This window comes from Athene noctua, chromosome 5 (genome assembly GCF_965140245.1).
Source record: "Athene noctua chromosome 5, bAthNoc1.hap1.1, whole genome shotgun sequence".
NCBI lineage: Eukaryota > Metazoa > Chordata > Aves > Strigiformes > Strigidae > Athene > Athene noctua.
In genome coordinates this window covers 28,568,912-28,595,570 of record NC_134041.1, presented here as the reverse complement: position 1 = coordinate 28,595,570, position 26,659 = coordinate 28,568,912, and the positions used below count along the sequence as shown (strand labels likewise).

The window sequence follows — 26,659 nt, the reverse complement described above, 5'->3', positions numbered from 1 at the left end:
GCTCATTGCTCTCTGGCAAGGAGATGCCTGTTTGCAACCTGATGTGGTGGCTCTGAGTGTGCTGATGGCTGGACTTCATCAGCAGAGATCCCAGGGTGGCTGGTCTGGAAGGCATCATCCTCTCCACAGCCAGAGAAGGCTGCTCTGCTCATGGAGACATGAGCCCACAGCTGATCATCATCAGATGCCAGGGCTGCTCCATGCCCGGTGGGAGCTGTGATTGCTGACCCTTGCCCAGGCGGTGGGGGGCTGAGCATCGTTGCAGGCCTGCCCCACTGTGCAGCCCCTGTGCTGCCCTGCTCCTTCCTGCTGGCATGATGTCTGACTTGCTGCCAGGCTGTATCTTTTCCCACCTGGGTTAACCCAGTGTCCCAGTGAGGGGAGAGAGTGCGTGTATAAAAGAGCCAGGAGGGTGTTGGGAAGCAGCTGGAAACGTCTGCAGTAGAAGTGGTGCAGCCTGTCTGATCCGCTCAGTGTGAAATGCTATGGTCACCAGAAGCCTCCCTTGCACAGGTGGGGAGAGCAGTTGCTCTCTGCTCTGATGTCTGCTGTGGGGAGTAGCATGGAGAGGAGCTCTGGCTGCCCCCAGAGTGTGGGAAGCACTGATGCACAGCCTGGGGACCTGGCCAGGAGACAGGCTGGTTCCTGCCCACACCTTCATGGTGATAAAAGGATTAAAAAAAAAAGCGAAGGATTTGTTTTCCTGGGAGGACAACTCACACCTTCCCCTTGGCAGGGCTGGGCTGAGGTGACATCAGGAAGCTGTGCTGCTGCTGGAGCGAGCAGAGATCGCTGTTATCGCATACAATCGGCATGAGGCAATGGGACGTGGCCGTCATCTCTGGCAACGGCCGCAAACAGTGGGGCTGTCTGCGGCGGCGGGTTGCCATGGCGCGGGTGCAAACAGGCGCCCTGGGCCCGGCTGAGTCACCCAGGGCGGAAATGACCCCAGCTGACACACGAGCCGGTAACGGCCGGCTGCGTGGCATCACGAGAGCCCCGGGGCCCCAGAGAGGGCGAAGCCTGGAGACCTCTCTCCCGGAGCAACATCCCTGGCCTCTCAGTACCTGCTTGGACCATCCCTCCACGTCGTGGTCCCCACCTCCATGCTCGCTGCTGGGACAACCCGCGGCTCGGCTCCTCCTGAAACTGACTCGGTGCTGGGCATAGCTGGGGGGCCCAGAGGAGCGGCTGGGCAGGTCGAGTGGATGAGCAAGCTCCTTCCTGCTTCCCCCTGCCATACAGAGGATCCCAGAGGCTTCCGCTGGTCTCCTGTGGCCTCCCACACATGGTGACATCAGAGTGGTGTGCTGATGCCATTGCTTGTCTGCCAGTGCCTGCAGGGCCAGGGCTTTGGGACAGGGGAGGTGAGGGCAGCCTGGATGGAGCGGAGCAGGGGCTCTGCTCCCATGGGGTGGCATCACCATTCCTCCTGGGACAGCACGCCAGGGGCTGTTACACCGTCACCTCCGTCTGTCCACAGCCCAGAGTCCATCTCTGCAGCAGGAAACCATCGCCTTCTCCCACCCTGGGAAAACCGCCCAGGCAGCTGGAGGAGCAGATAAGTGGGGCCTCACATGCTGGGACTGAGCCTCAGCTGCACTGTGCCGTGACAGAGAGGCTGGGATTTGCCGCCTGGCATCCGACTGTGGCTAGGTGCCAACCCTCCACAGCACCAGGCATCTCATGTCAGCTGCGCCCACGGGGCTGCGTGCCGGGGGAGCCATGGTGCCAGGGACCAGGGGCCACTGACTGGGAGGATGGCCAGCCCGGCTTCAGGGTGCCACAGGGCTGGTCCAGCCAGTGGGATGGAGAGGCAGCACAGGGTCTCTCGGTGTGATGGGATGGCGTGCATCCCAGCTGCTGCTCCCGTGATGGGTGATGGTGCTCTGGCCAGGGTCTGGCACCTTGGCTGGCGTACAGGAGCCCAGCGTGGGGGTGACGGGCAGGACCACCCACTGCTGCATGCACGGTGCTGTGGGAGAGCCCTTGTCTCGGCAGCGGCAAAGCAGGCAGCTGCCCTGGGAAGGAAAGGCCTAGACAGAAGAATGTGTGTGGGGACAGGGATGGCTTTGAGCAGGGTTTATGGAATGGTCAGGAAAACACAGGAAATTGGCTCCATCTGAAGGTCCTCCTGCCCAGAGACTGCAGCAGGGACAGGAAAATAGACAAGCGATGTGTCACGGAGGGACCAGACAGAGCCCAATAGCAGCAAGGTATGGAAAACTGAGAAGGATGCCAAAGACAGCAGAGAGTTATCCAGGTCCGATAAGGCTCTGGGCAATAAAGAAGGACATCATGGGCTCTTGGGAACCAAAGGCAAGGAAGCGTATGGAGATGCCAAACCTGTTAGATAGGACAGCAAAGAATTGATAGAGATTGCTGAGCTAGAGCTGAACAAGGGATAAGGAAAATGCTTTCCAGGCCATTAGGAACAAAGGAGGATGTGAGACAACAGCTGCTAGAGAAGATATTTTAAAAATCCTTAAGCTTGGATAACTCACACCCGGGGTGCTTTCAGGGCTGGCTGGAGCAGCAGCCAGGATCCGTGGGACTGGGAGAGCACTAGTGCAGCACTCGGCGTCGGGAAGGGCTGTGCTCCCCGGCACAGGGCTGGGAGGCAGGAGAGGCAGCAATCAGAGGGAAAGAGTGCAAATGCAGTTCATGTTAGGAAGCGAGGCTTTGCTGAAGATCTCATTGGACTGATGTGATTTCTCTTCATTGAGAAACCTTTTGGCTGCAAGAGGTTGTTTCGTAGCTGGAAGGAATTTCACGTATTGTTTCATAGAGTTCAGATGTTGGGAAAAAAAGGCAAAAGCATCATTCTAGATCCATAGATAGCACGTTAAATGAGTTATGAAGTGGGTAATTGGCCAAGAAATCATCAGTGGAGGTTTCAAGCAGATCTTGTATATAGGCACAGGCAGGATCCCTGCTGTGTTGGTGGAGCAGACCAGTTGTGGTCCCTCCCTGGCACACACTGGTTGTGGTCCCTCTATACTGCCCACAGCAGGCATCCATCTCAGGGCCAGGTTTCGGCCATGTAAATCCCAACTAAGAGGTGTGGACTTTCAGTGACTCAGGCTATCTCCCAAGTGGCGGAACCACTTCTCCCCTCCTGCCCCCCCTAAGGATTAATACCTGGGATTGCTCCCATCACGAGCTTGTACGCCCAGGGACCCAAGCTGCCCTGAACCGAGAGGAAAGTGGGAAGCTGGGGACTGGAGCCGATCCACTGCTGCCAAAACTGTGTGCTCTCCCTTCAGCTGAGAAACGATTTCTTGGTCTGACAGCAGCAGAGCTGTATTTTTAGAAAAGCTGAAGTGGGGTTTTGTGGTAACTCAGCCAGGAAGGGTGGGGGAAGCTTGCAGAGCTCGCTCGGGGTTTTTGGCTGGGTGGAAGACGCGGCCGTGGCTCGGGGTGAGCCTGCCTTGCCTCGCGTGGCCGGCAGGAGGTGACCTGCACGGGTACGGCCCCCCGGCCGCTCCCCACTCGGGTCACTTCCCACGGGAGGCAAGCAGGGAGCTCTCTGCCCTCAGGCACAGGGAAGCTCAGTGAGCTCTGAGAGGCCAGGAAACAAGGCCGGGGCCGCTGCCCACGCGTGCTCCCGCCCGCCGCGGCGCAGCCATCCCTCCCGGCCGCCAGGGGGCGCCGCCGCGAGCGGGCTCAGCGGAAGGGCGGCGCGGGCCGTCCCGCCGCACTGCGCCTGCGCGCGCCGCGCCCGGCGGAGGGCGGGAAGCGGTGGCGGCGCGCGATGCGGCGGCGCCGCGAGCGGGAGCCGCAGCGGGGCCGCGCGCTGCCGGGCGCCGTCGGGGCTCTGTGCCGGGCCCTGCCGCCCCGCTCCAGGCCCGCCCCCGACACCCTCCGCCGCGCCAGGTTCGACCGGCCGCAGGCGGTGAGCGCGGCCGCCGCGGGACACCCCGTTGCTTAGCGGCACACACCCCCCTCTTCTGCCGCGGCCCCCCGTCGGGGGCCCAGGGACAGGGGCGACCGCTCGGGAAGGGTCCGGGTGGGGGGACATCTCTGGGTGGGCAGGGGTCCCCGTGCGGGGCCGGGTCCCGGGTGGAGGGGGACAGGGACACTCAAGTGGGACTGGGCCTAGGGACAGGGGCAGCTGTGGGGGGACTCTCTGCTCTTGAAAGGGCTTTATCTTACTGCGGTTTTAACTTAAAGCTTGATACTTCACAGTGGTCAGCAACACCATTCTGGTGTCACCTGAGGTTTGCTTCCCTTTACTGTACACTGGCTTGGGTCTTTCTGCTTTACAGGGTGATGCTCGTGAGGCCTCCAGTTCACGCAGGGTGCCCCACTTGCTCCCTTACTCCCTTAGCTATTTTTAAGCATTTTATGAGTGTTGACTGAAATTCCAACTGTAGGAATCACTGTTTGAGTTTGTTAGCATGCTGTCCTTGTGTGGCCAAGAAATGATTTCCAGTTTCAACTCACTGTGTGCTGCCTCTTGTTTGTGAGTTTTTGATGCTATCATGGTCAGATCTTTTCAGTGTCTTCAAGTGCTTGTTTGGTTGCGGGTGAGTTGTACCATATGTGGTTATATCAGAGCAGTTATTTTGGAAGCCATGCTCCTGTATGCATGTGCTTCAGAGTACAAGTGCTGGGTCTTGCTGTACAGGCATCATTAGTGGCCCTTCTCTTTCTGAGTGCACCTTACTATAAGTAGCGTTCGTAAGACGGCTAGTACGTGAACCTGCCTGATTCAACAGTGTTGGCAGGATTTAGGTGTGCACTTACATGTAACAACTGATGCTCAGATATGGGTTTAATTGCATAATTAAGACAAAATACACAGCACATATTTTGCCTGCTGATCTACCCCCATCCCTCTCTTTTGCAGAGCCTCGATTTCTGGAGGCTGCTCTACGCTCTTCTGAAACAAATCCATGGAGGCAAGTGGACACAGTCTGATGCCATAGGTAACCTAGTCAGTCTGGCTGACTCTGTGATTTCCATCTGTCCCAGGGAAGTACCAGGACTGTTTTTGTAGCACCTTTTCTTTGGTTCCTTGCTCCCTGTCAGGAAAGCTCCATTTTTATTACCCCTGCCACCAAATTACTGTTGCATCATAGCTGTGCAGGCAGGTTTACTCCTCTTTAGATTGCTTTGCCCAGAAAACTGGGATGTTCTTGCGTCTGCTAGGGGTTCTTGCTTCCTTGTGACATACTGCAGGTAAAGCTCTGCAATGATCTTATGCATTCTCAGCATGTGCAGAGTTAATTACAGAAATAGATTTGGTTTTCCTTTTATTCCTTCTGTCACAGTTCTGTACGATGTGTGATTCTGTGGTTAATTTTTTATTGTCATATGTCAGAGCCATGGATTATAGCATACGAACCATAATAAGTGTTTTGGATTGAAGTTTTAGACAAAACAAAAAGTGTGTGTGATTATTTTAGAAGGACCATGAATATCTCCGGACAGAGCCACTAATCCAGAGAGAAGCTGAGTGCAGGCTGGCTTCTCCCAGTGACAGAGCACTATTTACTACTTAAATGTATGTTATTCCAGTACCACTCCACAGACTTCTTTCTTGAGAGATACTTGTCTAGACCCCTTTCATTGTCAGAGGAAGTTTTGAGAATGGGATTGTCTGTGATGGATAAAGGTCTTCTCAGATCAAAACTACTTAAATTCTCCTTTTGCCTTTGAAAGCAAAAAAAAAGCCTAAACAACAGGGTTTAAGCCCCTAAATAGGTGGGAATCTGATGGCTCTATAAATGGAGTTAGAAAAGGCTAAGTGTTGTACAGTGTGGAGAAGAACCCGCATAGTTTTGCTGGTAGCTCAGCGGGAAGTCAGCATGGTCCTGTGTTACTCACAGGACTGCTATTTTTCATTTGGCTATTTTTGCTTTTCCACTCATCCACAATCTGCTGCGTATGGTAAGTCAATTTATTGGCCATCCCCTACAACTTTGTGGAGGTGGTCCTGCACAAGTGCAGCCTCATTGAATCCAGGCTGCTCCTGTGAAAATTGCCTGTAGCATTTGGAGACAGGATTTCCATCTGCATGTGGCAGGTTGCTGACTCTAGAGAGAGCAAACCCAGCCTCTGCTGGTAGATTGAGGTAGGAATGTGTGGTTCTGCTCAGAACTGCTGATCTGATTTTTAAAAAAACTTCTTTAGTCACAGCTAGATGATTAAAGCTGAAATTCAGGTTGGAGAGCTGTACTGCTTTTCAAATTACACTAATTACCTTTGCTTGGCCAAGCGTATGAGTTGTCTGCTGCAAACACTCAATATTTTACTGCCTTTCTTCTCTGTTCCTTCTCTGGAGCACTTGTGGTCTTTCATGTATTTCTTTCATGGAAATGAAGTGGAAGCCTTGGGCATAGGGATTAAATAATTCTCAGGTTTGTACAGGATCCTGTTGCACAACAAAGAATTGAAACAAATTCCTCTAATCCAAGTGTAGTGCTTTAGTGCATGGGTCAGGCTTTCCTTTCTTTGCTGTTTTTTTGCCACCTCTTAATTATCTTAGCTGAAACAAGAAGAGCAGCAGTTACCAAATCCCAGAGGAAGGCTGTGAGGACTTCTTTGGAATAAGCATTACTGTGTGCATAGGAACAGCTTTCTGGAGAAGAGAAGGCATACTCAAATGGTCTTGTACCCTTTCTTTTTGAACTTTGGCCTGTAGTCTCTGTGTGTTGTTGGGGTTACAGTGGTTCTCACTACTCTGTAGAGTCAGACCTACATTTCAGGGACTGCGTGCCAGATGTTGGCCATTTGCAGCTCTGTGCTGCTAGGAGAAAGCAGTGTGTTGCAAGGACAGAATGCTCTTACAGATTTTGCCCATGGAAAAGGACAGATTTTTCCCAGCAGTTTTTCCTCAGTCTGGGAAGTCCTTTTTAAGTTGCACCCCAGTGTGTATTTCTGTTGTGAGTTAGTAGTTTTCACTAGTCAGTTTTTGATCTGATCTTGTTGTATGGGTGAATTTTAGAGGAGATTAAAGTTTGCTTTGAATAGAACAGCTACTAGTCATTCCCTTGTTACGGTCCTGGTGTGATATTGTTTAGAAAAACTTTGGGTCATGTTTTTAAAAGGTTGATGTATTTTATTACCTAGCTAGCAGGAAATAAAATATTTGAAAAATAACATATAAAAAAATCGACACAGTTTGATATTTTAAAATGCAGGAACTATTGCATTCTTGCCAAAAGAAAACAGAAACCCCATTGAAGTCTGCCAGTCAGTGGTTATAAAGTTCTGCAAATGGCTTTTGTTTTCTCATTTTGGGAGAATTTTTTCTTCACACAGTCAAAAGCACTTACTAAACTTTGGTTTACGCTCCAGCACCTTAAACATGTCAGGACAATGGGAGTCTCATGCGTGGAGTGCGCGTCAAAGTAACCTGTGTAATAGTACTCCAGGCATAACCATAGTGATGAAATCATGATCAGTGGTTTTCTTGCCGCTCTTTGCAAAGGCTGAGAGACGATGGTTAACAACTGAACAGCCACACCAGGTAGCGGTGCCATATGCATTTAGATAGTCAGAGGAAATGTTTCTTTTCTGGAGTTGCAATTCAATTTTTGGAGCTGCAATATATTTTTGTTTGTTTGACAAATGAAGCAGAAAATATTCTTCTGCAAAAGTAGTTTCCCGTAATACCACTACCTATGCAGGTGTTTCTTGCCTGAGTGCATGAAGTAATGTATCTGTGTCTGTTCTTGTACTTGATTTAGTTCCATCTTAGCCTGCCAGGCTAATGCATAACCCTTATTTGAATATCATGTTGTAATTCACTGAAAATATTCTTCAGGATACATAAAGCAGAAGAGCACAGTTTGCATATAGTCTTAAGAGAGCTGAACCCTGAGGTTCATCCACAGCTTGCTCTTACTTGCTGAACGTACTTTTATAAATAATGTGCATGCAGAAGGGGATTAATTAGGAGGACTCTGTGGGTCTTTCTCTATAAATTACCTAATCCTAATAAAATGCTGTAAGAACATGTCAAAGAGGAGGTGTTTGAGTGACTGGTATTATCTGCTGTGTGATGGTTTTTCTCTCTCTTGGCTGCACATTTTGAAGGAATGCATCTTGGTCTTGGATACTTATGTAGCCTCTACTGCCATTCATCTGAGCACTGTTTCCTTGTAAGCAGAGCACTGCAGAAATGGGGAAAACTAAGTGACTTCTCTAAGGTCATGGAAAGGCTCTTTTGATCCGCAGTTTTAGATCCATGCTTTGACCACTCGCCTACAGTTCCTTCCTGATACACTAATCACACCTTCTCACGTGAGGGCAATTTGTTGCACAGGGAGAGATGAAATAGGGAGAGAGAAAGAAACAGAGCAACACAGAAATACAGGTGGCGAATTGCCTTGGTGGATTTGGTCTCAAGTGGTATATCAGAGCAGGAAAATGGTGATAGAGGGAAAAACCACCTGGCTTGCTCTCTATTCTTTTTCTTTGATATGTGATTTCTTGGGGAGCTCCCTGAACTGCAGATGGCAGCATGTGATGCTTGTTTGCTTTGAAAAAGGGGGAAAGTATGTACTGATCTTCCCTTTTGGAGTATTTCTGCCATTTACTTGTTATGGCAGTTCCTTTCTTGACAAATGCACAAAGAAAAGGAAAGGGCAACATGAAAACCTAGCTCATGTGAGAATGTTCAAGAGTGATCAAAATAAAATATGAGTGCTCCCCCTGTGTATGAGGGATTGGATTGCATATCTACAAGATTTTTAGCAAACTGTAGGCATTTTGTTGCCCTAGTATCGTGAAGGGAAGCTGCTTGTTTTTACATTCGTAGGTTCTACAGAAAGAGCAAACAAAGTGATTTAGGTGTTTGGGTTTCCTTTTTGTGTCTGTAATGCAGAAACAAGCTAGGTTTAAACCTGTTGTCCAACTGTCATGTGTCTCTTCAGAAGCTCTGCTATGCAAAACACTAGTCCTGCAAAAAATTAGTAACTCTGCATTGTTGTGTCACCTGCTTAATTATGCTCCTGATCTTTTGTTCTTCAGTCATGGTTATTGTCTTTGTCAGAAATTCATTTGCAGCTTTCACATGGCCAATTATGTATTCCTCCTCCTACTGCTGAAGATATGTAGTAATTGTTTAAGTTTCAGCTGTGTATTTGGACTGAGGAACACTCTGAAAGTAGGCATCCCCTTAGGAATCTGCACTCATGTTTCCCTAAATCCTGAAGCTGGTCAAACAGCGCAAGCAATATACCTTTCTTTGGTTTGTCAAGGCGCAGAAAGCTTAGTGACTCTTTTTGGGTACCAGCTGCTTCCAGCCTCAGCAGAGCTGTAGCAGCTACTGCTCCTATAGGGCTACTAGCATAGGTCAGCTTGTAGCTCCTCCTTGTGTCTTGGCTATGTGTTACTTTTGGTGGGATAAAACTTCAACATTTTGCAGATCAAGTTCACTGTGAAAATCTCTTGTAATTAACAAATTCTGTTTGAGAGAAACAGGATTTTTATCTTGTTTCTTGTTTTGAAGTTGGTCATTATGTGGCTTCTGAGATACAGCAGTTAATGCCAGACAAAGAAAGGTTATGGTATGTGTCAATGCTAAGGGAGGTTTTTGCCACAAGTGGGAAGGAGTAGGCAAATGAGTATGTAATGTCATTAATTGTTATGTTAATTAAGGACAGCAGTGATAATCCCTGATTGTGCAAGGTTTGTACTTTCTGTTAGTTTTGTGTACCTTTCTTACAAAACCCTATGGAGATCCTAAAGTATTACACTGGAAAAGGGAAGCTGCTTTCCTTCTTACTTTGTGAGAATGCCTAAACTGGATCAAACGAAAAGTTCCTGTAGCTCCATCCAGCCGTAGCAGCTGTCAAAAATGAATGCCCAGGGGAAAGGACAGAGCAAGTATAGAAGGAAGCTTTCAGGGGGGTGTTCTTTCAGCCTCCATCAATTTACATCTCAGACTTCCCAAACCAGAGAGGATATCTTTATATTTCTTAAGCTTCCATGAAGTCCTGTTCCAAAAATCCAGCTCCTCCTTGAGCCTGTATAACTCTCAGCATCCATTGTGTTCCATGGCTAGAAATTTCAGTTTTGCTCTGTGTGTGAAAAACATTCCTTTGACTTGTTTTGACTCACATGCTAACTTTGGTGGCTCACAGTGCTTGTAGTGAATGTCATGCAAACAAGTTGTTCCCTATTCACCCATTCCACAGCACTCATGGTTTTAAAGTTTTGTTGTATCTATTCTCAGTCATCTTCTTGGCCTACATTGTCAGTTCTTACAATGAAGCTGTCCTGTACTTGTGATTGTACTACTTCTCTTTTTTTCCTGGTCTTCTGTGGCCTTTTTGGTACCGAGGAAATAAAATAACACTGTGAATTTGAGATGTGGGGTCACAGTGGATATAGACAACAGTATAGTGTTATTCCCTGTGTTCTGTTTAGTTTCCTTTCTAGGTTTCTCACATTCAGTTTGCTTTTGGATGCATACGAGAACCAAGTGTGGTACTGTCATGAAAAATCTTACCATCTATGATTGTGTTCCTGAGTCCAGGAGTCATCTCCAAGCCTGTTGCTCTTGTCAGTAAAGTTAGAATTGTTTTTTTCCCTTGTGTGCATCTTTTTTCATTCTTTCTAAAATGAATTTTCTGTCATTTTAAAGCTTGAGCTCATTGGGTTCTGCAGTCCTTCACAATCTGCCTGCATTCCTTACTACTGAGTAAAATCACATCTGCACCAAATTTTCTGTCACTATCGCGTTGTCTGTGTGTCATCTTGAGTTGGTTGGACAGGAACTGTTTAGCACAGAGCCCTCATGTGAAACCACCATTAGTTCCTACCCTCTGGTTCTTGTCTGCTAGACACTTGTCATTGATTCAAGGGCCTTCCCTCTCCCTGCACTGCAGTGCCTTAATTTCTTTATGCTAGTTGAATCCCACTGGGAAGTCTAAAAGCCCTGCACTCATTGAATCTTCCTTAATCTGTTGCTTGTTGCATTTGGAGAACTCCAGTAGCTTTTTGAGCAGGACTTCCTTTTACAACAACTGTTGATGCTTCCCCGATACGTATTGTTTGTCACTGTGCCCCCTTATTATGTTCTTTATTATAGTTTTGACTTAGTACAGACCCTAGGCTTACTGGTCAGAACCTTTTTTAATTATAATTTTCTGTTTCCTCAGTATTTTACAGTTCTGTAGTGCCTGTCTTGTATCTGTCGGGTAACATTTGCTGGTGTGAAGAAATACAGATCAGAGCATTCCTGAGAATTAGATAGTCCATGTGGTCTGGTATGAAGTGTGGTGTACTGTATTATCTCTGCCTGCTCACTGGTGCTCAGAGATTTGCAGCAGGCTGTGAAACTACTATCTCTAAATTCCAGTTTCATTCAGGAGTAAAGTGACTCAGAGTGTTTACTAATTCATACCATGCTTGGTGGCTCATAAAAAACGAACAGGTGAATTGGAGTCCTGATATAGTTGGGATGATTAGTGGGGATGGCTGTTTACCTCTTTTGCTTTTGTTAATCTCCAAGAGGCTATTACTGGTCTTGATCTCGACTTGGAATTTCTTCTTTTTCCTTAGCAGTAGTTCCTGTAGATCAGAATGGGCCAACATAAGCAAGTCTTTTACCCTTTACCTCCTGTCCTTTACCAGTTGTTGATAAAGACTATAGTTTTCATTGTTCTCTCCTAATCTTAGGCTTGATTAAAAATCTTGCTCTCAGAGGAGGCAGTGGTTTCTGGAACTGAATGGGTAAATGCATCGAGTAGTACAGTGTGTTATTCTCAATTATTTTCTTCTTTTCAGATAACCAAATTAGGTTTGTAAAATCAGTGTTGTGGTACCATGGCTATGACAGGCCAGAACTCTATCGACTTCCTTCTGACGGCTCAGCGGGTAGTCGGGAGCTGCTGCTGGCGTTTTCCTGGCTGCTGCACAGACTCAGCCTCTTGGAGCAGCTTTTGGCTCGGAACAGAGTAAAGACTGGGGATCAAACCTCTGTCTGCACGGTGAGCATGTTTGTGACCTTCCACCTTATCTGTCCATAATTAATGTTCTGTGACAGCAGTTGTGTTCATCACTAGTGTGTAAAGTGTGGTAACTCTGTACCTTACAAATAAATGCCTTACCCCAGCTTTAAAAAAAATTAAAGGAGCCCAGCTCCTGGAACCTGTTTTCTTTCCCTTCTCTAAACTTTGTGTGCAGGTGACTTGGGTTCCTTCTCTTTCTTAAACTCTCACCTCTGTCTGAATTCTCTGATTTTTATTTCCACTATTGGTGAGTCCACTATGGAGGAATGCATGTCATTGATCTCTGTGCTTCTGAATTTTGTGCTTCCAGACTGTAGCATGGGTGGTTCTACAGCATAGGCAAAAAGGTTTGCTGTGAATGCTGCGTATGTTGGCATTGGATAGAGCAAGTAATCCTAAAGCAAATAGTACTTTAAAAAAACATCAAGTTCTCAAATGGCAGCCTGTGCTCTTGGGGTAACTAATGACCTTGTAGCCTCCTTGAGAGAGCAGTGAGGTATGTTGTTGTTCCATCAATAAAAAGATGTTAGCACATAGAATGCCTGCTCTGAAGTAAGTGAAGGATAGCCGTTTTGTCTGCTTTAGCTCCAATATATGTATGTGCAATCAAAAAAAAAGGCAAAAAGTCCCACAAAAACACAGTCTAGTGATGTTTGGCAATACAGCTTTTAAAATCTATTCCTTGCATTTAAACCACATGCACATGCTACTGTAGAGACAATTGCTCTGGAGCATAGAATGAGAAGTTCAGGAATGAAGATTGTGTTTTCCATGTTTAGATCTTGTTTGTTGCAAATCAACTGTCCCTGCTCTTAACACAACAGATAACATAGGCTGAATTTAAGCTGATCAATGCAATGTGTTAGTGTGGCCAAGGCCTCTCTAGATGGTTTCAAGTTTGTTCTAAGTTATCTTCATCTGGTCAGACATTAATTGCTTGTTAGTCTGTTTCAAAAGGACAGGCTCACAGTCTAACTTCTGTCAAAGGGCGTTGTAGGTCAGAAATGTTACTTGCTGATATCTCATAATGTCTAAGACCTTGTGGTCATCATGCTTATATATATATGCTCTCCTAGACTGTAGGCTGCCTCGTTTTTTTGGAATCGTTCCAGGGGACAGCAAAGCAGGAAAGTAAGAGTTTGGAAAGCTATGATACAGATACAGTGTCTTCAGAAGAGAAACATTTGTACAAGTGTAAAACAGTTCAAAGGGAAGAGTCACCTATGAACAACGTTCTTGACCGTATTTTGAGAAAACATACCACTTGCTACACTACAGTTTGCGGCACAGAAGAGGGAGCACAGAGAGGCTGTGCTTGGTGCACTGCGTGGGAGTGCTGGTGATGTGAACGGTGCCTTGAGACTTTAGGAAAAATACACGTCTAGAGAACTTTTTACTTTAAATTTCTCGTACCTTATACTTGTGTGGTAGCAGATTATTTTTTGGTGTCCTTAATTTCTATTACAAGAGAGTGATGAGTGCAGTGTAGCAGCAGTATGAGTTCAGGAAATGGGACAGCATCTATGTTATTTTCTCTGAAGGTCTTAAGTTTTGCATTTTCCAGAAAGAGATGGAAGAACTATGTTAATACAATGTTATCTCTTATGGCCATGCAGAGACATACTGAGAAATTTATTGCTGTGCCTTTCACTGCAATTCTAACCTGCTTTACCTGTATCTCTCAAAAAGCATGGAATACATTTTTCATGTTTTTATCCAATAACTGTCTGAAACAGTGTTTGCAAAGGTTTATAGGTCTGGAAAATTATTTATTTCAACAGGCCAGACAAAAATTGTATAGACAGGGAGTTGGAGTTAGCATGTGTATGTAAAGCTCATTGTGTTAATGGCAACATTTCTTGTGTGGTGCTCATCTAGCAAATTTTCATGCTCCAATAAAAATAGATGTTTATGGGGAAAAAAATGATAGAATGTAGTTACAACGTAACTCGTGTGTTTTGTGTTTCTACATTAAGCAAACAATTTTGAGGGAGAGGTATTATCACTTATTTGATCAGCTAGGCATTACAAAACCAAGACATTCAACCAGTAAGACTCAACCAAATTAAGATCTAGGAAGGCACACGTAAGGATATAGGGAGGTAATAGTGGGTGAAAAGGTAGGGGTCACACAGATAATTTTGCTTAGTAAGTCACTTCCTTGTAAACCACTCATGAAAGGCTGTTGTTTGTTGCATGTAAGTGTGATAGTTTTGTTATTGTTATATATTGTTATTTCATAGTTATTTTATAGGGTACTTTTATGTGGCAAAGTCTACTCATTCAGCATTCAACAATATAGCCCCTAAAATCTTAGTAAGAAAGGAAGAAGGTGGGATTGTTGGTTTGATACCTGACATCTTGTGAGTTAAAGTACAAGTTGAACTATTGGACTACTGGAATTTTGACTCTAGGAATGTTAAATACGAGGCATTTGTGATACTTAAGCTGAGGTGTGGGAAGATATGTAACAAAATATAAAGGTGTTGCTAAATATGACAGAGGTGTAGTCGTAACTGTCTTCTATTTAAATAAATTGAAAGAAAAAGGTAAGGGGAGAAGAAAGCTTTGCTAGAGAAAGATCTATCTCAAAAGAAAAAAGGGAAATGCTCTTTAGAACAACTGGAATTCTCAGCTGAGAAATAGCTTGAAAAATCTTCTACTGCATGGAGTCTTTTTAAAAATTATTATAAACAATTGAAAATATTTTCCTGAAAGGAAAATGTTCCAGAACAAAAGTCCATGAAATAGTATTTGGTTCTGTGCATTGCTGAGATCTCTGCCAAAATCAGCAAAGCATGAAAGCCAGTGCTTACTGCCAAAGCACATCTGTTGGTCTACTAGTGAGAATAAATGTGAAGAAAATCCTTACCCTTTGTTTTCATCTAAAAAAATGGAGTCTCAAGGCATAACTGTAGTTCAAACTGATATTCATGTGGTTTGCTTTTAATATTTTGTCTTAAATCTACAGAAGTGGGCAGGGTCTGTTGTATGAAGAAGAGAGAATGTAGCTAATCCCTAAATTAAGGGTGCAATCGTGTTCTGCTTTCAGCCTAAGTTTGAGACAAAGCCTACAGTCTGCTAAATTGCTCATAATATGCCAAATACCCAACACATTAAGGGCCAATTAAATTAATTCCTTTAATTTAATTTCATATTACCACTCTTTGGCATTTTTTTTTCTTTGTAGTCATAGTTTTCTTCCACTGCAAATTGAACCCTTCCATCAGCTCTAAAGGATTTCAGGCCAGTTATTTATAGAGGGACAAAGGTATTCATGACACATGATGGACAATGAGCTCAGCCGCTGCATGGAATTCATAATCTTAAGATCCTGAGCCAGGGAAGGCTTTCACAAGCTTACTTCTGCATGTGCGTACATCTTCAGAATCAAAAGTTAAGTGATTCCTAAAATTATTAACTAAGTGGTGAAAACATGATGAAAGGGTTAAGGTGGTAGGAGGTAGTGCTTAATGTGGCTAATGTAATTTAAAAATATAATCTTGACGTAGTTGTTGGTAAGAACAGGTATGGTTAATAACCTCGAATGATTATATGGGTTGACTGCTTTTGTGTGTTAGCTAAGAAAATTCTTCAGTGCACCTTGTCTCATGGCCTCCAGCTCTTTCTTTTTTTTCTGCAGTCTCTCCTGAGCTAGAGTTCTGTGTGCTGGCTGCAGGATGCCCCATTGAGCAGGACTGAAGGAGTGACTGTCTTTAGCCTTCCACACATCACTCTCTTCCAGTATGTGACGTTTATAAACTGAGCAGGGGGACAGTTAAAAGAGCAGACTGGAACCCATGTTGCTGTGCAGGAGGAACACGAGAGGGAAGAGAGGATGGATGATGCATGTCAAACTCTGGTACCTGGTTGCTGTAGTGCAAGTCTGTTCTCTGAATTTACTGTGCTGATCTGTCAGCAGGTTGGTGACTCCAGAGGCAGAAAGTGAAAGTTCAAATCTTGCATTGGTCAACTCTTTAAAAAAAAAAATCACTAATTCTATTAGATCTGTAAAGACTTAAGTACAATCTGAATTGGAGGTTCACATCAATTTATTTAAGTATCTTCTTGGGAATTCTCGCCTGTTGTTACTGCCTTAATGCACTGGGAAATTAATTGATGGACTTCGAAGGCTTTTTACACCCTGTGTGGATTTCCATCTCAAATACACACTGCCATGATGTCAGTCTTAACATCTGTTGTTGCTTTGGTGATTGTGCACAGGCAGATTATTCTCAAGTGCCATTCATTGATTCCTATTTACAGATGAAAATCCTAGAGTAGGAAATGCATCTGAAAACTTGTAGGTGAAACCCTGAACCTGTATGGCAGACCTGGGGGTTCTCCTATTCTCTCTCTCTGAAAAGCAGATAACTGTTTGATATAAACCTGCCTTTTTAGCTCATTCAGTATTTAACTAAAATTCTTTTTGCCTTGCATTTTAAATATAAGTGATATTACAGCTTTCTCCAAATCTATGATGGCTTGTGCAGATAGCAGTAGTACTCTGTCAGCATGTATTCTTTCTGTTTCCAAGGAGGAATACCGCCTGTACTGGTATTATTTCTACAGCTGAAATTAATCTATGTGTGCCCCATAATTTAATTATGTGTGGAGGCCGTTGAATTTTTTAGGTGGGGGTAGTGATGTTATATCCCTTATTATCACCAGGATATATTATACAAACACTGGTTCTTGGTTCTACTAATTCCCTCTGCCTGCCTCTTGCCCTCTGAGTGAAATTGGATGCCCCTCCCCTCTTGTGAATTTTTAATAATCAACAAATAGAGCTATTGTAGTTGGAATTAATGTGTGTCTCTAGCATGCCAAAGTCAACTCAGTTTACTTCTGGTGGGGAAAAATGAAACTAAACATGTCTTCTGACTCTTAAGTTTGCAATTTGATTAGTCTTTTGTTTGTCACGGTCTAGTTTGGCTCATTGGCTATTTCCTATATAGTGTAAGGCTTATGCTGGTCTAATCTTGTTGAAATTACTTTCTCTTATAGAAATCTTGACTGTCACTGCTGTTCCATAAACCATGTTATGACAGAAAAGTGTTAACGTAGCAGCCAAGCTTGATGTTCTCCCCAGCAGAAAACCAGAAAACCTTTGGCACTGGTGTCAGTAAATATAAATTTTCTGGGTTTTTTTTTCCCCCTCTTCACCTGTTCCAGTGGGGGCAGGGAGGGAATTTTATTAAACTATTGATTCCGACTCAGAAGCATAATTACTTTCCAGATGTTTATGGGCTATATTAGTCTGTCAGCTTTCATTTTTTTGATTTCTCTCCCTTATTCCCTGGGCTTACACTTCTATTCTCTTTGTCCTCTTATCTTCCTAGTAGCTGCCACCATTTATCTTTTTGTCCTTTTTTTGCTACTATTGTTCCTGTATTCCGTAGCTGCTAAGGAACACATTTTTAAAACCTGTCCCTGAAACCTAAACAGAGGGCACAGGGTCCCTAAAGTTTCTCCTGCAGAATTTCCCTTGCCTCATTTTTGTCACTGAGCAGTGTTGCTTTGCCTGTGGCAGCCTGGTGTATTTGGTGTGTGTGCTGCACCCTTCTCCACATCACCTCTGCTGGGGTAGCACCAGGGCCTGTGTAAACTACTGTAAAGGCTTCTACCAGAAACTAGGGGAGGAAGATGCTTAAATCTTGCTTTTCTGCCTTTTGTACTTTTTAAAGTCCCTTCCTGAATAGGTAACTGTTGAACCTTGTTTTTCGTTACTGATACTGCCTTTAAACTTAAACATATTGTGGTCAGAGGTGATTTAATTAGGAATATATTTTTGCCATACAAGAACTGGAGCATATTTCAGTTTGGCCTCTTGAAATACACTTTTTTGTGGTGTTAAAGCACGAGTTACAGGTGAGAGCTGAAATTGTCTCCCTCATTCTGAATGTCCATACGTACATGCTATTTCTTCTGATCTTTTGTGGGGTTCTTTTAATTCCATGCTTCAGACTTGTCGTGGAACCTTTTTCCTGGTGAAAAACAATTTCCTTTGGTGCACTGGAAAATGTGTAGTCAACATTTATTTTTACCTGACACAGTGAATACACTTCTAAGTTGTGGTTTAGTGGTTTTGGGTTTTTTTGACAGCATGTCAAGGTAAAATGCTCTAAAAGAGGAGTCTGAAATGATCAGAAAGTCTTATAATTTATTTAAGCTGCTGTTTCTCTGGCAATGTCTGAATTTCAAATAAATGCAACATTTCTTGAACCTGACGTTACAGCTGATGTGTTTTGGATGGGGTTCTCCCATCAGGCACTGGAGTCACTTGAGCTTTCACGTGAAGAGAGGAAGATGAGGATTGGTGTGCTAATAGTACCAGTATGACCACCACTTTAGTGTGGTCATATTGGTATTCCGTAGTTTTCTGAAATCCTGTGTAGTGAGCTCCTTCCTTGTCTCTTGGAGAAAGCGAGATGTTTTAGTGCCTCTCCTGCCCTCCAGTGACGGGGAGCAGTCAGTACCTTTGGTACCTTCTGATTTAAATGAGAACATCCTCTCCTTTTGGTGTCCCACTTTTAAGTGATCAGGATTTAACTCTCATTGGAGGATCTTTTGAAATAAAGAACTTTTTCCTCAGGAGGACAAAAGGAACATGGAAAGGAGGACATTTCAGGCCTTCTATATATGGCAGAGCTCTGTGTCTCCTCTTGGAGGGCGGTTAGTGTTTCTTCTCCTGTTGGCCTCTTGCTCTAGATTTGCTGCGGATGTAGCATGCTGCATCTTTTTCTCTTCACTGGTTACCCCCTGTCCAGTAGCTTGCCAGAGTGGAGCAAAATGGATGTGGGCAAGCAGGGCTGCAGCTGCAGGCAAAGGAAATGCAGTGCAAAGCATTATCTATGTTGCATGTCTTGAGCCCTGCAAAATGCAGTGCTGTGTGAGTTGAGGTCTACCCTGCCACATGTTTTAGTATATTTGTTTCCATGTTTCAGCTGAATACATCATGCAGTGAGCTTTGGGATTTAAATGTTATTTTAAAACCATGCAGCTTCAAAGATTAGACAGTGCTGCTGTGCTGTTTTAAAGGCACAGTGCTTTTTCTCTATTGCAGAGCTCTTAAGTAACCTCCTGAGTGAGGAGGGATGGGATAAGGGATTGACTTGCTTTAGTGCCTCAGGCCTGTAGCTACTGCCAGACAGGCTTGTTTGAACATGGCAGGAATGGCTAGGAGCTGTGTTCACATCTTCTGTCTTCCCTCAGCACCTTCTCTTTTTCACTCTTTGCCAAGAGTGAGCTCTTGGGAGTGCTGTTGTGAGTAGTAATTTTTACAACAGTCATTGAAATTTAAAAGCTAAAAGGCCTTGTGGAAACACAGGATTTTACTTTTTTTTAATTGCCAAATATGCTTTGAGCATAGCTTCTACATTGTGAACACTTAGGTTCATGGAAAACATACTCTTCTGTGCAAATATCTGGATATTTAATTGGTATGTGCATTATGTGGGAGTGTGTTCTTACACCACCTATTTTTCCAGGCATACATCTAAATCTGTATCCTACCTTGTCTGGGAGGAAATCCAATTAGTGTTGTTGATGGTGCTGTTAATGCAAATAGTGTTGTCCCTTTCACATTCATCTGTTCAAATTGTTCCTTTTCACATTTTCCCCTGCTGTGGATAGATGTATGGCTGTATTAATTAAGGAAGCATGTCTGATACTGTTATTTCTGGCTACGGTGTTTAATTTAAAAAAAATTATGCTCCGTTTAAGGATCTGTAATTACACAGGTTAACATATGTTATGTCACATCAAAACCATTGTCTGAATTATGAGTGGTTCCGAACGAGCACTCAGTAAAAGCTGCAGAAGCACTTTATTGGCTTGATTTATGTGACTGCTTTGCCTTTCCTGAGTCCTGCCACGAGGGATCTAGATATGCTTCTTCCCACCACCATGATACCAGGCTGCGTGCTTAGTGTAGCTAAGATTTGAGTAGTACCTGAGAGTAAATAGTTTCTGTCTAGACCCAGATTTACAAGTAAGGAGTGGGCTGGGGGCACACATTGGAGGTTTCAACTGGCAGTTGTTTTTAATTTTCTCTGTTCCAGGAATAATGTTAGGGAGTTGACTTAATGCATATATCCATGGGCTAAAGGTGTTATCCATGTTCCAGTAGGGTTGCTTCTCCATGCGAAGAGCGGCAAACTGCTTGCTGCCTGTTCAAATATGGAAGCAAAGAGCTGATGTTTGGAGGGATTTGGAAGATGTCTGGGGAAAAGCCACAGCGCACCAGGGACGAGGCGGTGGTGGCTGGGCCGGTCCTGTACCGACAGGTGGCAGCTGGTAGTCAGAAAAGAGCATCTCTCGGAGAACTAGCCCTGCCATCACCTTGTTTTTACAGCAATGCAGGCAGCATAGGCCTTTTCCGTTGTGCATACAGGGCATACTAAATTTATTAAGGTAAAAATTTATACGCATTAAGATACCGATATGAATTGGAAAAATACAGAAAGTGTAGAGGTGTGATGAAGTTGCACAACTAAAGGTTTACTTTGCAGTACTGCTTGTGGCATGTTGCAGGATCTCTGCTGAACCTGCAAGGAATTTTGCTGTAAAACAATTTTTGGAGTTTGTTTAATTCAAAGCATATGAGCAGAGCAAGGTCAACCTGCATACCAGGTCACTAAAATCTTCAAATGGAGCAAGTAGTGGAAAAAATGCTCCCTTCTCACATGTCTGCAAATACATCGATGCTTATGTTGTTCTTCAATAAACTATTTATATGATGAAGTACTTGTTCAGTTTATCTCCATCCACTGTTGGTAGAACTGTTCTCCCATTTCCAATAATGTGGGATTGCTTTATATTTCAAACCAAAAAGAAAATCTTTATTTCTGCTATAAAAGTTGAAACTTCTTAATCTTTAATTTCTCTCTAAGCGTGTTGCATGCAAGTTGTTTGCTCATATGTGTGGAATGTGAATGAAAATTGATGTATCACCATGTCTTTTTTTCACACCCTCCTTTCTCCCACCCCTTATTCTTTTTCTCTAAGTACTTTTTATATCTGGCTTTTTTCAGTTCAGTGTGTTTTGTGAATCTGACTTGTCTGCTCAGAGCATTTCTGCCTTGAGGATTGTGCTGGCTTTTTTTTTGCACTTGCTGCATTGTCTAACCACAAGTCCATTTGTATGTTTTGAGAAAGATCTGGCATCTTTTTTTTTCATAACAACTGGACTTGAAATAGCCTGGGGAGGAATGGTTAGGGCAAAACTTGTGTGGTGTTGAAGTCTGAATTCTAGGTTGCCTTGCAAAGATTTTAAATATGTGCTCTTAGGACATAAACTGTGTTTAGCTCTAAGCCTGAGATGTATTTATGAGCTTGGGGTAAGTTTTGTAGTTTGTGAGCTACCTTAGTTGGGATGGTGATGCCTGGAGTCCTGGAATGTGTGTTTATTATGGCTCTTAGCTGGTTATTTGCCTGGATTTTCTACCACAGGAGTGCTGGGTTTAAGTCTGCCTACATGCAGTCAGGGTGATAGTTCAGGAATTGACTTGAAGATAATTCCTGTAAATTTATGGGTGTCACCTTGATCAGGCTTGTGCTTGCTTTTCTGAGTCTTGACAATAAATGGATATTGAGATCTAACAGCAGCACTTTGAGCTTTTAGGACAGAAAAGCACATTTGGGATGAGTTACAGTACAGGTGGAATTGAGTGGCTTCATTCTAGCTCCTGCTTAAGTTACGCTAATTGCAGGTGATCTGGCGAGTCCATATCATCCAATCTGACAAGACTAGCTCCGATATCACTAGTGTAATGTGGAAAGACTGACACTGCAGTCAGGGTATCAATACAAGTTGCTGTGGCTTTTGTACTGCAAACCTGTGGCACCGTTCTGTAGCTGGAGTCCATGCACCTCCCTTCTCTGAAACAGAATCAAAGAGAAACATTAGTTGCAGCAAACAGTTTGCAAGCAAAAAGCTTTTCTGTTAAGTGGCTATGAAATGATCTCTTCCAGAGCCGGTTTGGAGCATTCCAAGTGCAGGGAGGCCATTGGGAGCACTGAGTAGTTGCCTTAGCTGTTCCGTTTGTGACTTTGACTATATAATATTCATTTCTGTATCTCAGAAGTGAATGTAGGTGTGTACCCATATTGGTGCATAGATTAAATGATAAATTCACAGTGATATTTGAAGCAAAGGCTCTAGCTTGGGCTCATATTTTAGTGATTTTTCTCGCACTGGGAGAGCAGTAAATAGTCTTAGATTGTAAAGATGGGACTAGAAATTGAGGTCACAGTGTAATATGCAAGACCTTTTTTTTACCTTGTTTACTTTATGCCGGACTAAGTATTTCATAGCAAAAGTAAATTTTTTCTGCAGTTTGTGAAATAAATAATAGAGAGATCCTGTTAAAAAATGCATTGGCTGGCTTCCTTATTTTAATATTAATAAGGCAGGTTGCTACAATAAAATTAGCTCTGCATGATTTTGTACTGTACTGCCAGAGCAATCGAGTCTAATGCCATTCCTTCCTGAAATGAATCCACAGGAGAGCAGTATTTATGCCACTCTGAAATCTCTAACCAGGGAAGTTGGAGTTGAACTGTAAATTGTGGAAAAGCAGATTTTTAATCTGGGAATCCCAAGTCTGTCTTTGGCCTTGCGGCTTCCTGGTGGCTTATGTGAAGTGTTTTAGTGTTGCTCATGCATGTGTTTTCTCTGCTGTAGTGACTAATATCCAATTGCTTGGCTCATCATGTTTATGGACTATTTGGTAATCATATGTGTATGGTTTCATAGTCCAGAAACTTCCCCTGGTGGGGGCAAGGCAATCTAAACCATGAAGGGCAAGGCCCTAGGACACAGTGGCATGGGGCTGAAGGTGTCTGAGGACAGAGAGTGACACTGCAGTTGCCACAAAGAAGATTTTTTTTTTTTTTTTTTTCCCCCTTAAAAAGATAGATCTGTGCCTTTAAAAGGAAAAGCCCTTTACCAAGCCTGTGCCCCTGTGATTTATAGCATGCATTTATCTGAGCCACAGAGCAAAGGGAAAAAACCTGTAATCTTGATGAATTTTGTTATGTGACCAGAACAGCATTTTTGTGCTTATAAATAATATGAACACTCGTTGTATTAGAGGCCCTGTCAACTGAGGTGATATTTAGGTTGAAACAAGCATTAGGAGGTTATTTTAGCACAGTTCTAGATACACTTGTGCTGAAATCCGCATTTAAGGCAAGATTAAACTCTTCATTTTACAGTTTGCATTTATAGTTTAGGTTCCAAATTAGAATTGCATTTAAACTTTGCCTGCCAACTGCATCTTTAAGATTTTGCTGAACATGGAAGTCTGTGAAGCAGGGAAACACGCATGTTTAAATACCATCAAGGTCTATGGGTCCAAATATCTGCCGAATTGTGTTCTTGAAAACAGTCATGTTTCAAGTAGTTTTTTAAAATTTCTACCTTAAAGAAATGTCCTGAGAGTCCAACAACTGAGAGACACTTTCTTAGCTGGTGAGCACCTGTTCTGAACAACCAGGCCTTTGCAGTTCTATTTCTACTTCTTATGATTAGTAAAAAATTTGGAATTATGGATCGTGTATATTGTAAGTATAGACTGGATGAAGTTGACAGCTCAGCCTTACTTTTAAGTGGTGTTACTGGCATCAGAAGGAAAACAACCCATGTCTTCCTCCCCTTTTAATTTGCAAACTGCAGAATCTTAGCTGAAAAGAAAGAGAGATCTGTTTGTAAATGTGAGTGATCTCTTTGTGCAAGAGGCTGGGGGAGGTGGAATTGCCCCCCCGTGTTCTTTGGGAAAGAGCTATGACAGAAATGTCTTGCTTGCTTTATGCTATTGGCCAAGCAGAAATTTCATCCAGAAGATGAAGGTGGTGGTGTGTTTTTTGTTTTGTTTTTTTCTGCAGCAGAAGGAATGTGTGACAAGATGAGCAAAAGGAAACTCTTTGCTTCTCCCTTCTTCCTTCCAAAATTACTCTAGAGAATGGCAAAACAAGGCAAGACAGGTGGTGCAACTGTAGCTGGGAGTGCCTCAATGGACTTCTGGCCAATGTCAGCTGGGTGATTATTTTTTTTTCCTCTGTCCTACAAGAAGGGAAATGCTGGATGGCTAAAATACTGGGTAAGCACAGGCCCACAATTTGGTCCCTATATAAGGCATTGATTTATGATGTAGGGTCACTGAATACAGCCTGCAGCACTTTTAGGAAGGCACTGGAGGAGCTAAATCTGGTTTTTATGTTCTTTGACTTGTTAGAATCTAGTCAAAATGGGGTTTTTTGGTGTGTGTTTTGTTGGGGTTTTTTTCCCATCTGGGTAAAGAACAGGCTTGCTGTCTCAGGAACACTGTGTCTTCCTGGGTATGGAAAATGAAAGATGGGAGAGGAGACAGCTCACCACGTCATAGCTGAGAAGCTGATATTTGTTCAGACTTCAGTACTTGTTTAGGCTGTTCCAGTCCTGTATTCTAAAGAATTACAGTTTCTTTCTAATGCTGGAACTTACTTCCTTTTTTTGTTTTTTGCGTTTTTTTTGGTTTGTTTTGGTCTTTTCCCTCCTTGGCCTGTTTGCCTTGTATGTTCTTCACTACTGAATGATTTGAAAGTGTTTAAGCTAACTTGAAACATTTTGGTGGTATTCTGCTTTTAGTGTGAAGATGATCTGCCCAACAGCCAGAAAGGTATAACTGAAATAGCACCTGAATATGGGCTAGAAGACAGAGTAGATGTTCGATACCTTCAGTGGTTAAATGGGAGGCTGAGGTTCCAGTGGCGGAGTTTGCATGCTCAGCATCAAGAACTTTGCAAACTTTTGCACAAGGTAAATGATTCTTTTAACTCACTGTGGCATTGTTTATTATTTAAAGGCCTTATCAGCTAGTGTTAAATGTACAAATTATTCTTGTTTGCTATTCTCCATTTTCTGTAGATAAAAGTGAATTACTTTGAATATAAATACCCTTCCCTAGGGGGGCAGAACCATAAGAAATTGAAGCATGTACAGGGTTTGTAAGGTTATGATTGTTGTGTAAAAGTCGTCTTTTGCAGGTTGTCGTGTTAGTTTTGTAACCATAGGCTGTCTCCATTTTTCTCAGAAAATGCCTGCTAGAAAGCAAGACAGAGAATTCTGGTCCCACAGACAAGAAGCAGTGAAACAGATCTCTTAAGTTCATGGGAAATGTGGATTCAAAATATTGAGCATGGATGTTGAAAGTAATAGCAGCAAAATAAAATGCAGTTTCCCTTTCTGAAGTACTAGGGAACATCAAAGCACAACCCAAAAATCTACCTGCTTTTAAATCAGGTATCAATAGTGGTCACTACACTCCTAGGATTCCATTTATGAATGATGTTTATATGCCTGTCTGAAAAATCACAGACATCTGGGAGCATCATGTCTACCTAGGATGGAAACAGCCTGCAGTTCCAAAGTTGACAGTGATGGTGACTGCAGAGACAAATTTTTAAAAAATTGTTCTAAAGATAGTCCTAAAAGATATTCAGTAAATGTTTCCCCTGGGCCCCCTTTCTCCATTCATATCTCTTCAGGTAACTTATATGGACTCACTTTGGTATTGTACCCAGAAACTTCATAGAAAACCTTTCTGAGACTAGGAGCGGTTCTGAGAAATTGCTCCTCAAAGAACAACATTTATCAGAAAGTTGTCAGAATCGGCACAAGAGGGTTTTGAATGAAGATGCCTTCTCGGTTTTAATGCTGTGTCTGACAGAGCAATGCTGAAAGCTATAATGAGGTTACGTTTTGTTCTTACATGAATTGATTGCTAGGGAAGATGTCTGATTGACAGCCCTAGGAAAAGATCAGGTGCTGTACGTGCAGCATCTAAAATAACCTTTTGCTTCTTATTGCCCACTGTGAATGTGCTTTCTTGATCTGGGAATGAAGATAACAATTCCCCATGAGTGCAGCTGCAGTCCTTGGTTTTTGCACTGAGATTACAGACACTGATGCTATTGGGAGAGGTGGCTTAGTGGTATAAAACTCAAATTAAATGATTGGCATCTTCTCCCCTTGATAAGGTACCTCTATTTAAGGTATGCTGATTTTCACAGTAGGTGGGGCAAATACCTCCATAACTCATCATCAGTGCTCTGATTGATGTAGTGCTTGGCAGTAACAAATTATTAGGCAGCTTCAGTACCTCTGCTTGCAGTTAATGAGAGCAAGGAAGGATTAAGAGCAGGTCGAACCTGGGGCCCCGGGTACACACAGAGATACTCTCTGGTCCAGATCAGGCACTGAAGTGATGAAGAGATGTGCTGATTGGGCAATGTGCTAAGATTATTGACAGGGGAGATGATGACCTCCTATGGGAATTGTACTTTGAAATAAACTTGGACTTTCTTTCCCCTGTGGCTATCTAAGGAAAAATGTTTGCTAAGTTAGGACTGTTATAGTCAGACAAATGTGACAGGTTTGTTATGCTGCAGTTCCCTGGATCACGATTTACAGAATCTAAAAGAATAGGCAGGAGGGGGGTATGTGTCTCTCTTCATCCAGTTTGAAAAAGCTGCTGTTACTGCTTTCTCCAACAGTCATCATGGGACTAAACTGAAAGCAGTAAGTGGTGCTGGTGGTGATTCTTCAGTGAGACTATGTTCTGCAGTGCATGTAGAGGGCTGCCATCATGGCTGTCTGTATACACAGGAGGATAGATTGGAGCTCAGCTCCTCCGTATGTGATCACA

At 43.6% G+C, this 26,659-nt stretch overlaps 1 protein-coding gene across 2 annotated transcripts in view; it reads left to right on the top strand.

The window, feature by feature from the left end:
• The first annotated feature begins 3,736 nt into the window (after window positions 1-3,736).
• TEDC1 (tubulin epsilon and delta complex 1) overlaps window positions 3,737-26,659 on the top strand; it is a 73,684-nt gene continuing 50,761 nt past the window's right edge. The window contains exons 1-4 of one of the 2 annotated variants that reach the window (XM_074908242.1): window positions 3,737-3,895; window positions 4,853-4,931; window positions 11,746-11,948; window positions 24,601-24,771. In XM_074908242.1, the coding sequence (XP_074764343.1) occupies window positions 3,755-3,895; window positions 4,853-4,931; window positions 11,746-11,948; window positions 24,601-24,771 (594 nt within the window). In that variant the 5' untranslated portion in view covers window positions 3,737-3,754. The remainder of the gene's footprint in view (window positions 3,896-4,852; window positions 4,932-11,745; window positions 11,949-24,600; window positions 24,772-26,659) is intronic. The other variant, XM_074908244.1, reaches the window with a different exon arrangement.